Below are 10,841 nucleotides of genomic sequence, written 5' to 3' on the forward strand. Positions count from 1 at the left end.
AAAAAAAAAAAAAAAAAAAAAACCTTTAAAGTAATCATTCTATACCCGACCTTAGCAATAACTGTGTATGTTACACACATATGAAAGCTAATAAATAGTTAGACAGGGAAAAGAAAAAAATAATAATAATAATGAAAGAAGTCACGAGGATCTCGCTCGCTAACCAAACGGAATTTTTGAACTGAGCGGCGAATTTATCTTAAAAGACTCGCAACAAAACAATAAAAAAACAGACTCACGAGTTTCGCGACGCCAGCCATTACTGAGTGTGGCTTTCCTCGTAATTTACCACGCAAACACCAAGGGTAACTTTGGTATTTACTCTCTTCGTTTGCTGTGTTTTTTTGTTAAAAGTCACTCAAATTTTGCCTTGAAAAAGAAAAAGAAAAAAAATAACCGGAGAAAAAAGCCATTTGTATGCATTGGGGACGAGTACGACTCATCACTTTTATTTTATGCGTTACTCTCCATTTTTTAAAAAATAAGTGTTTTTAAAAAATATACTATATTTTTTGGTTCCTTTCCAATAACGTTTTTTTTAGCAATAATCACCATAATGATATTTTTTTTTTAAAAAATACTAATATTATTATTGTTACAATAATTGCGAATAATAGTTTAAAAAAAAAAAAAATGGAAGCGCGTGGGTCCGAACCGTCAAATTCAGATGACGTGGTAACATCTCGTGGAGAAATTGAATGAAAACGTAAAAGATAACGACCGCTGACACTACTACTCACTCTTTGAGAGAGAGAGAGAGAGAAAGGACCAGCTCCTCCTCCTCCTCCAGCCACCAGCCATAATAAAAACGCCTTTTGCCCTTTCTTTATTCTCTCATTCTTCTTCTTCTTCTTCCATTTTTCACATTTTCTTTTGATTCTTTTCTTTCTTACGGACTGTGGTGTTATAGCTGTGAGAGATCCAAGTAAGTGGGTGGGAGGGAAGTTACCAATCTTGATGTTGTTATTGTGAAGTTATGAGGAGTGTTCATCATAATAACAATAGTGTTGACACGGTTAACGCCGCTGCTTCCGCCATCGTCTCCGCCGACTCTCGTGTTCAACCATCCTCCTCTGTCCTGCATGTACTATTCTTTTTATTATATCAGCTCTCTGTTTTTTTTTTTTTTTTTTTCTTCTTGTAGTTNGTAGTTTTTAAAAAAATCCATCAGTGTTTGTTGCTTGACGTTTCTGACGGTGGATCGTGATTATGTTTTGATTGCTCAAATAAATGGTTTTTTTTTTGGGGAAAATAAGAGAATTTTTTTGGATTTTGTTTTTGATGATCTGTTTTGCAAGTGTTACGTGACGGAATTAAATTACTTTCTTTTTTGGCGTTAATTATGCTTTTAATAAAGTTCTTTGGTTTTGAAGTTATGATTTTAAAAATAATAAAACTGGTGTTTAGTTCATGTTTTACGAAATATAAAAGCTTGATAATAAATCCTAAATCCTTGTCTTCTCTTTTGGAAAAATTACAGAAGAAAAAATGGGGAAGCTGGTGGAGTTTGTACTGGTGTTTTGGATCCAAGAAGAACTATAAGCGGATAGGCCACGCACCCGAACCAGCTGCATCAGGAGTTGCCGTGCCTCCAGTCCAAAACTCTTCTAGCAATTCAACTTCAATATTCATGCCCTTTATAGCTCCTCCTTCATCTCCTGTATCGTCCTTACCATCAGGTCCTCCATCCGTGTTACACACTCCTCATCCTGGTCTACTTTGTTCCCTAACCGTCAACGAACCGCCTTCAGCCTTTGCTATTGGACCTTACGCTCATGAGACTCAACCCGTTACTCCTCCAGTGTTCTCTGCTTTCACAACTGAACCATCCACCGCGCCTTTCACGCCACCTCCAGAATCACCTTCTTCTCCTGAAGTGCCCTTTGCTCAGTTGCTTACATCTTCACTTGAACGTGCTAGGAGGAACAGTAGTGGGGGAATGAATCAGAAGTTTTCAGCGGCACATTACGAGTTTAAGTCTCATCAAGTGTATCCTGGAAGTCCTGGTGGTAATCTAATCTCCCCTGGCTCAGGTACATCTTCTCCTTACCCAGGGAAATGCTCCATCGTTGCGTTTCGTATCGGTGAACCTCCAAAGTTTCTCGGTTTTGAGCACTTCACAGCGCGTAAATGGGGATCAAGATTCGGTTCTGGATCAATCACACCTGCTGGTCAAGGTTCAAGGTTGGGTTCAGGTGCTCTAACTCCTGATAATGGTGGTGGAGGACTAGGCTCAAAGCTTGCTTCTGGTGCTCTCATACCACTTGAAGGCAGCCTTTCGGATAGTCAGATATCTGAGGTTGCGTCTTTAGCCAATTCGGACCACGGGTCGTCGTCGTCAAGGCATAATGATGAAGCTGTGGTGGTTGCTCACAGAGTTTCTTTCGAGTTGACTGGTGAAGACGTTGCACGTTGTCTTGCAAGCAAGCTAAACCGATCCGGTTCACATGAAAAAGCGAGCGGGGAACACTTAAGACCACCAAACGGATGTAAAACGACGGGAGAAACAGAGAGTGAACAGAGGCAGAAACTAAGAACGTTTTCCTTAGGCTCGAGCAAAGAATTCAAGTTTGACAACACTGAAGAAGAGACGACAGAGAAAGTTAGATCAGAGTGGTGGGCCAATGAGAAGGTCGCCGGAAAAGGTGATCATAGTCCAGCAAACAGTTGGACTTTCTTCCCGGTGTAACGGTCTGGATTCACTTGACATATTTTACCCAAACAAAAAAAAAAGAACCTTTTTATCTTCTTCATTACCTCTAACATGGGAAGCAAATTCAGTGATATGGTTAGAGATTGGGGTCTAACAACTATACATATATAGCTTTGCATTGTAGGTGTCTTTGTTCTCTCTTTGTACTGATAATCATATAAAATAGTCTTGACTCTTCATGATATAGACAACAACAAAATTGTATTCTTTCTTTGTCGTGATAAAATATATAACCATAATTCTTCTTCTCTGAATTACATTTTTAAGTTAGCTAAATTAGTTCTCTTGATTTACAGTGATTTGGTAACCAATACTTTGAGCCAACACCAATGCGATTCAAATTTGTATCCGAGTGGCAAGAGAGCTTTATATGCGGTGTGTTTGAGAAATATATTTATTACACAAAAAATCAGAGAACCCATTTCAAAGTTTCAAATTTAAACCCTCACGATGGGAAAAAGGTCAACAAAATAACAAATCAATCTCTTTCTATCGAGAGCAAAGAAGTAAAAAAAAAAGAAAGAATGGAAAGACTCTTAAAATGGGAAAAATCTCTCTAGAAGCAAAAGAAAAAGACCTGTCTCTCTCGCTAAAACTGCACTTTTGGTATACCTAAAAAGAATGATACTCTCTGGTCCAGAATCAAGCTCGACTCTTTTTTTGTTTTCAAGGAATACTCTGTTTTGGAACCTATTTTACCTTCGTTCCCTTTTCGGGTTTCATCCTCGGCTTTGGTCTTGCGGTTATAACACCATTTGAGGATTCGTGAGTGTTGTTGCCCGAGATGTCTGTTTCCTGAGACAGAACCAATGTCACGTGTTCTCCAGAGGTTGCCTCTTTCCATCCTGATTCATTCACATTGAATATACAACTCAATATATATTGAAATTAAACGATTAGCGGTGTTAAATTAAAATGTCAAGTCAAAAGAAGATTTACTCTTTGCAAGAAACTCCTTTGCTTTGTGGTTGTTAAACTGCACGCTTATGTGATGATGAGTTGTCTTTACTTCGGCTGCAGTTGAATTTGAGTTCTTATCACCTTTGTCTGCGTTTTCATGGACTGCCGAAACTTTCCTTCCCTGACTGCTCACTGGTCTCCATATCTTTACAGTTGCTTGCTCACTTGTGGGTTTCACCTCAACAGTCTTCGTTCTTCTATCCTCTTCACTGCATTTGGTTTGGTTATGCACTCCGCTGAGACCACTTTTTGGGATTGTTAAACTGAACGCTCCAATCCGAAGTTCACTGTTCCTTGTCTGATCTAGCTGAGTTACTGCTGCATGTTGTGATATCGATTTGGGGTTAACGGATTTTCGGCTCCAAACTTTAGCAGTATTGACTCTTGTGTCTCTGTTGATTCCATTCTTTCGCATGCCTCCAAGTTTTGGCGCATGATTAGCATGGAACCCATTCGACCTACGGCCATTTTGTCTTTCCATGTATTGGCCATTGCCAAAGCCATCATCATCAACCATTGGCGCTTGACATTCACCGTTTCTCCCATCATTCGTTTCCAAAACTTGAGGGTCCTCGAGGGATGAAGAAGCATCAATCGGTATGGAATCTGGTCTCTGTGCCTCGGAATCAGAAGCTACAGGTAGCTGGCTTGATGACTCAGCTGGATATTGTTGTTCCTCTGATGTGGTACTCTCGTCTTCCTTAGCATCTTTTTTCTGATCCTTCTCCCGCTGTTCTTTCTGTCTTAGCTTCTTCCTCTTCTTCCTCTCCAAAAGCTCAGCTTGTCTGCTCCGAACATAATATTAGTAAATAAGACGCCACTAAAGTGGATACTAAAGTGGATTTAGCAATGTTATATGACTGGCATTGCGATTATAAGCACATACCTTCTTCGAGCAGCTTCTTCCTCTTCAACAAGTAAATTTTGGCACCTCAGAGCTTCTGCATCTTTGTCAGCCAGCCATGCTTTGATCTACACATTAAGAGTACAAAAAAATTTCACATGCAAGGAATACATGCAAAGCAAAAGTTTGCGTATTAGACGCTTTGCTTTGCCAACTAGAGAGGAATGGTGAAACCTTGAAGGAAAAACTTTACCAATCGCTGTTCTAGAAGGAAGCTTGCGCAAGCAACAACATTTTTTGGCTCCAGTACATTTTTACCAATTTCCCCATCAAAAATGTATTTTTGCATTGGTGCAGCCTCGTTACACAGGAATGTTTTTTCACTTGCATCATCGAGAATGCTAAAAAGTTCCTGCGAAGAAACTGGAAAACTAGATGGTCTAGCCTGGAGAATATCCTGGAAAAATAGGAACATATATCAGCCATGAGGTTGAACACTGTGGATACTTTATCTGGAAAGGTAAATAAAGAAACCGTCAAGAGATATATGAATATTCATACCAAAATGCCAGAACCAGCTCTTAGATAATATTGCGGCAGAGCAGTATATCCTGGTTTTTCGATAAGTGACATAAGTCCTGACTCAACTGATACCCCAGGAACATCCTACAAAAATTCAAATAAAGCATCTTGAGTTGGAAATGTCTACAAAACATTTTAGTTAGGAAGACAGATTCATTATGCAGAATGCAGAATGTGAGGGTATGTCTACGAATTAGGTATGGTCTACTCTTGCTTTTCTAACTAACTTGTATTATTTGGAAACGAACCCCATAACCCCGATGAAGTCACATGGCATTTCTAGGAAACATTTATAATAAAACAATGTTTATAATGGTATCACACCTTGCACTAATGAAGAGAAGAAGCGATAAGGCATTGCTAAAGAGTCAAAACCTTAGGCAAGATGTGACAAACAACAAGAAAATTAATACTGGGAAGACTGAAGAACATGTTCTGCCACACTCGTATGATGCTACGCTCTCCATGCATTTTTTAAGGGTGAAGATAAGAAAAAATTTATTGGAAAGAAAGGGAAAGCATCCCTGGGAATCATAATACCTCCAGCATCATGCTCTTTAATGAGAGAATCTCCTTTGCATCAATTGCAGAAAGCTGAAATAACCACAGAGATTGAACAGGATCAGTACCTGATGGAAAAAAACTAATCGAATCGGCAAAAACTGTGAGAAGGCGTCTAGAGGGTAAACTACCTTATTCCAAAAGGCTCCCAGCGCATCTCTTTCTTTGCCAGAATCCTGAAAACATGTAAACACAACCTTCAGAGAGTTTGAAAGACATGAAACCAAAATAGTACTAGTTCAGACTAAGCAAACCTTTTCATGCTTTCTTTGACGCCGATGCATGCGGTGATGTCTTCTATAGTTGACAGGAGAGCAAAACTCCATATTACACTTTTCACACTTCTGCATTTGTATCTTCAAAGGAGTCAGCAATGGCCAGCCTGGGAGCGAAAAGAGAACATCAAATAAAGTCCAGGTACCATACCCCAGGCGACATGATATTCAAGCATCACTTAGATCTTAAAAAACTCAAGAAAACCTTTCAAGAATAAAGCTATATATATATCCTCTCCTAACACCCAATCCACTTGATTCCAATGATAGATTAGTCAGTGACAATGTCAAATCCAAAAAGATGAGAGACAATGAGACAAGCATTTACCTGGACGTTCTAAGGTATGGAGGAGTTGAAAAAGCTGGACTGGAGTATTTTCAGGTCTAGGGAAAGAAAGAAAAGGATCCTTTCCAACCGCTCGTCTGATGAGCATATCGAGTGAATCATTCCCATCTTGTTTCACCAGCTCCATCGAATTCAAACTGCAAACAGGCATTCACAAATTCCTATAAACACAGAAGTTCACATAAATCTATAACACTGAAACCTAATTCTTCCCTAAGCAAACTATATTAAAACCAAATCACATAAGGCGGAACACAGTATTCGATTCAATCGTCATCAGAATCACTAACACAGATGCCTAACAGAGAGCAAAATCGAAATTGAAAATCTAATCAACACATACAGTGATGCGATACACGAAGGAAGGAATGAATGATTCAAATCGATTTAGGTGTTTGTATTCATACGAAGAGAATGGTTGAGTCCGATCACGTACCAGTTAAAAAAAAAAAACAAAAAAGAAACAGTAAACAGATCGGGGCGGAGAATAGGAAGAAGAGAAAAATCAAGAGCGATCCTCGGAGGAGGTGAGAGAGACGGGAGCGAAGCAGAGCTTGAGACGGAAGAAAGTCGCCGAGAAAATCCAAGAAAGTGATGGGACGCTTAAAAAAAAAAATGAGAGAAAAATTCGGGAGAGGGAAGGAGGGAGAGAGGAGGCAAAAGAGCTGTGGGGAAGAAGAAATTATAAAGGCGTACGGGGAAACAAAAAACAACCCTGGGGGACTCCATTTCGCAATTTCCAGCAAATATATTGGTTTTTTGGATATTAAAATTAAAATTAAAATTATAAGGAAATTTGTAGAATTTTGAAAAGAAAAACACATTTTTTTCTCTGATTTTTCTTTGTTTTTTTTTCTTAACAGTTAAGATTTGTTATTTGAAGAAAGCCACTGGGATAGACATAGATGATTCATCAACAATTTGTCTAGATCTGGTTGGTCTAATGATGAAAGTAATGCAATTTCTTCTTTTTTTTTCTTCTTATTTTATCCAAATAAATAATGAAAATTTATAGAAATATATTACAAATTACAAAATTTCCCTGCATACTTAACTTTTTGATTACCAATACTTTTTAACTAGGAAAAGTCAGACTTAGATTATAATCTCTTCATGGGGATTACAACAAATTTAATTTAGTCTATTTTTCATCTATAAAAGTTCCAACTTAAGACCACACAATAAAAATCTTTTTGGATAGCCAAATTAGTACACCTGTTGAGTTACCAAATATATTTCTATATATCTTTGTAGAAATATTTAAATACGAATATTTGAAAATATATAGTATAAGTAGGAAAATTGTGTTATAACCGGAAATGTTCAAAATAATGTAGTTACATGAACACTTTTGTATATTATGGTTTTTAGAGGGGAAAAATAGTGGTATGTTGGGAATATACTGCGCAAATTCGAATATGGTAGTGTTTTCTTGAGACTAGCAAGAGAGAGGGACTATGTGCAGCCTCATGAATAAGAAAGATGCAAATTCTACGATTCGAGAAACATAAGTAAAATAGAATAAGACTTCGTAGATCTCAGGGAGTAAACAACTGAGTTACTTATGATCATACTAAAAAAAAATCTATAAGTGAGTATATTCCTTTATTCTAAAAAAATAAAAATCATTTATTCACTTAATTACCCCAACGACCCTTGACTATTCACATTTTATTCCATCATAAAGACAAAATAGCTCAAGTATTAAAAATGTTTCAACAATTTCCAATATGCTGAGAAGTGAGAATGGTCCACTAAGATTGAAGAATCAACAAGCGTTACAACTCTTTCTGCAAGTACCGTAGTAATCTGGAGAGCCAATCATATAGACAGGGTTTTTCTTGCATTCACCAAGCTCAGCCCATCTTGGACAGTTGTCATCTTCATCACTGCATTCCCCACTCTCCTCATTTCTTTCTTGTTTCTTGGCATAGATCAGTTTTTTCGCCACTAACAGTTCCCCTTTCACCACAGGGCATCTCAAATGAGTGCTTGTCTCATCCAAAGATGAATTTAAGTGTCTGGTGAAGAACAAAACTGCGTTTCCTTTCACTGGTCTCAAAATGTTACTACCGGTCTCTGAGCAGCTCTTTTTGGATTTCATCTGAAGAAAAAAAAGAGAATTCAACATTCTTTGTGGTGTGCCAAATAAGAGATCTTTTTGCCTCTCAAAATTTAAAAATAAAACTGACCTGTGAATTTGGGAACAGAAGGTCTCCACCTTGAGTTGTGTTTGAGAGGTAGAGAATGACGGTTGCCAGCAAAACTTCATCTTGAGATACCGAGCTAGATTCCTCTCCAAAATAATCAAGCCTTTTTGCCGACTCCTCAGACGTATAACTTCTTACCTTGATAGAGCCACTGTTTTCTGAAACATGTTCGTCAAGGGAGAAACATAAAACCAACAAGTTTGGCCAAGAAAAGAGGCGTTCCAAGAGAAACCATTAAGTCTCAATAGATTGAACATCAAGTTAAGTAAAGTTCTAGTACTTAAATACCTCTTGGGAGGAAAGTCCACGCAGCAATTTTTTCTTCAATTCCAGCAACTACTGGATCCTAGTGTATCCAAAGATTATACCAAAATAAGGAGTGGAACATAACACTATTAAGGCCATTTCGAGCAACTAAGGTGGAAACTGCTAAATAAAGGTGTGAATCATCATCTCCCATAGGGGTGACACTTAAGCATGTATCTTACAGGATACCCACAGAATGATCAAGATCATGACATCATACTTCCTGTCAAGCTTAGGTATTTGCAAACTTCAAGAATACTAAGTTCTTACCGGCACATCTAAAGCATCCCCTGAGTTAAGCACTGAAGTTTCCTTTCTCTACAGTAAAGAATTAACCATTACACACAGAACAATGTATCACTATGTATCTCAAACCGACAAGGAACGGGAAATTAACCAGAGATATCAGATGAGCACACTCTTCCTCAGACAAGAACCCGCGGTAAAGGAAGACCCTGCACATACCAATTAGTTTCAGAACCCCCCAAGTTTATCAAGAGATAACTGTTGCAAAATAATCTTTCATGTTACTACTAATGGTGCAGGCTATCACAATCTTGAGATAAAAAATACACTAATGAACAATGAATATGGTTGAAGCAGATATATAAATCAAAAAGTACCTGACCTTGGTTGCCATGAAAGTTGAAGAACACGTCTCGGATCCACAAATTTAGATCCTAAAACATAACTCCCCTCTGTATCATCACTCTTACCCATCTCTTCTTTATCTCGGAGTTCCTTCCGACTACAGAAAAAACAAAAACAAATACAAAAACTTTGAGGTACAGAAACACCACCATTATAGCTTAACGAAACTGGATTGATTGTGAGATTAACAATCTCGCTACTCCAGAATCTATTACATCTCTCATTCAATCTGGTACAGAGCGAAANTCATCTCCCATAGGGGTGACACTTAAGCATGTATCTTACAGGATACCCACAGAATGATCAAGATCATGACATCATACTTCCTGTCAAGCTTAGGTATTTGCAAACTTCAAGAATACTAAGTTCTTACCGGCACATCTAAAGCATCCCCTGAGTTAAGCACTGAAGTTTCCTTTCTCTACAGTAAAGAATTAACCATTACACACAGAACAATGTATCACTATGTATCTCAAACCGACAAGGAACGGGAAATTAACCAGAGATATCAGATGAGCACACTCTTCCTCAGACAAGAACCCGCGGTAAAGGAAGACCCTGCACATACCAATTAGTTTCAGAACCCCCCAAGTTTATCAAGAGATAACTGTTGCAAAATAATCTTTCATGTTACTACTAATGGTGCAGGCTATCACAATCTTGAGATAAAAAATACACTAATGAACAATGAATATGGTTGAAGCAGATATATAAATCAAAAAGTACCTGACCTTGGTTGCCATGAAAGTTGAAGAACACGTCTCGGATCCACAAATTTAGATCCTAAAACATAACTCCCCTCTGTATCATCACTCTTACCCATCTCTTCTTTATCTCGGAGTTCCTTCCGACTACAGAAAAAACAAAAACAAATACAAAAACTTTGAGGTACAGAAACACCACCATTATAGCTTAACGAAACTGGATTGATTGTGAGATTAACAATCTCGCTACTCCAGAATCTATTACATCTCTCATTCAATCTGGTACAGAGCGAAATGCAAGGATTTTTAAAAACTCAAACTAGAGATTCAAGTAGTGATAATCTCGAGAGGTTAAGGTTCATGTCAACAGAAACGGATGTATGAAAAATCAGAATCAGAAGAGAGAAACGAAGCGCTATGGACTATGATAGATATGATTTGCTAAAGGATGGATTTTTTGAAATTCACCTTCCACCGGAACAGAATGGAGAAGACGAAGAAGACATCATAATCATCAGAATAAGGATGATTTGGCTAAGGCAAGCCATTGCTCCCCCACTGCTACATCGCTGAAACGAGCATCATCTTTCCCAATTTCACTTAAAAAATAAAAAATCGACGATGCGATGGAACGACGTCGTTTGTGGAGTTATGTCCTTTGATGTTTTTTTTTTTTTTTTTTTTTTTTT

The 10,841-nt window shown here is 38.0% G+C and overlaps 3 protein-coding genes across 7 annotated transcripts; 1 reads left to right on the forward strand and 2 right to left on the reverse strand.

Moving 5' to 3' along the window:
* On the forward strand, positions 713-2,960 carry LOC104722403. Its single transcript, XM_010440551.1, has 2 exons — positions 713-1,084; positions 1,481-2,960. The coding sequence occupies exons 1-2, from the start codon at positions 977-979 to the stop codon at positions 2,687-2,689; spliced, it is 1,317 nt and encodes a 438-aa protein (XP_010438853.1). The 5' UTR covers positions 713-976; the 3' UTR covers positions 2,690-2,960.
* On the reverse strand, positions 3,092-6,970 carry LOC104722404. 2 transcript variants are annotated; one of them, XM_019233072.1, is made up of 10 exons: positions 6,625-6,970; positions 6,264-6,418; positions 5,915-6,042; positions 5,792-5,836; positions 5,640-5,693; positions 5,079-5,183; positions 4,771-4,974; positions 4,560-4,645; positions 3,653-4,458; positions 3,092-3,558 (listed from the first exon to the last, which is right to left on the reverse strand). In XM_019233072.1, exons 2-10 carry the CDS (start codon positions 6,406-6,408, stop codon positions 3,404-3,406), a joined length of 1,728 nt encoding a protein of 575 aa, XP_019088617.1. In that variant the 5' UTR covers positions 6,409-6,418; positions 6,625-6,970; the 3' UTR covers positions 3,092-3,403. The 2 variants fall into 2 exon arrangements, with proteins under 2 accessions (XP_019088617.1, XP_010438854.1); XM_010440552.2 differs by having other exon boundaries at positions 6,718-6,969.
* Positions 7,899-10,767, reverse strand: LOC104722405 (probable prolyl 4-hydroxylase 12). 4 transcript variants are annotated; one of them, XM_010440553.2, is made up of 7 exons: positions 10,621-10,767; positions 10,180-10,299; positions 9,949-10,006; positions 9,822-9,869; positions 8,780-8,837; positions 8,474-8,649; positions 7,899-8,385 (listed from the first exon to the last, which is right to left on the reverse strand). In XM_010440553.2, the coding sequence occupies exons 1-7, from the start codon at positions 10,698-10,700 to the stop codon at positions 8,050-8,052; spliced, it is 876 nt and encodes a 291-aa protein (XP_010438855.1). In that variant the 5' UTR covers positions 10,701-10,767; the 3' UTR covers positions 7,899-8,049. The 4 variants fall into 4 exon arrangements, with proteins under 4 accessions (XP_010438855.1, XP_010438856.1, XP_019087163.1 ...); XM_010440554.1 differs by lacking the exon at positions 9,822-9,869 and adding an exon at positions 9,068-9,115 and having other exon boundaries at positions 10,621-10,761; XM_019231618.1 differs by lacking the exon at positions 10,621-10,767 and having other exon boundaries at positions 10,175-10,299.

This window comes from Camelina sativa, chromosome 11 (assembly GCF_000633955.1).
Source record: "Camelina sativa cultivar DH55 chromosome 11, Cs, whole genome shotgun sequence".
Classification (NCBI taxonomy): Eukaryota; Viridiplantae; Streptophyta; class Magnoliopsida; order Brassicales; family Brassicaceae; genus Camelina; species Camelina sativa.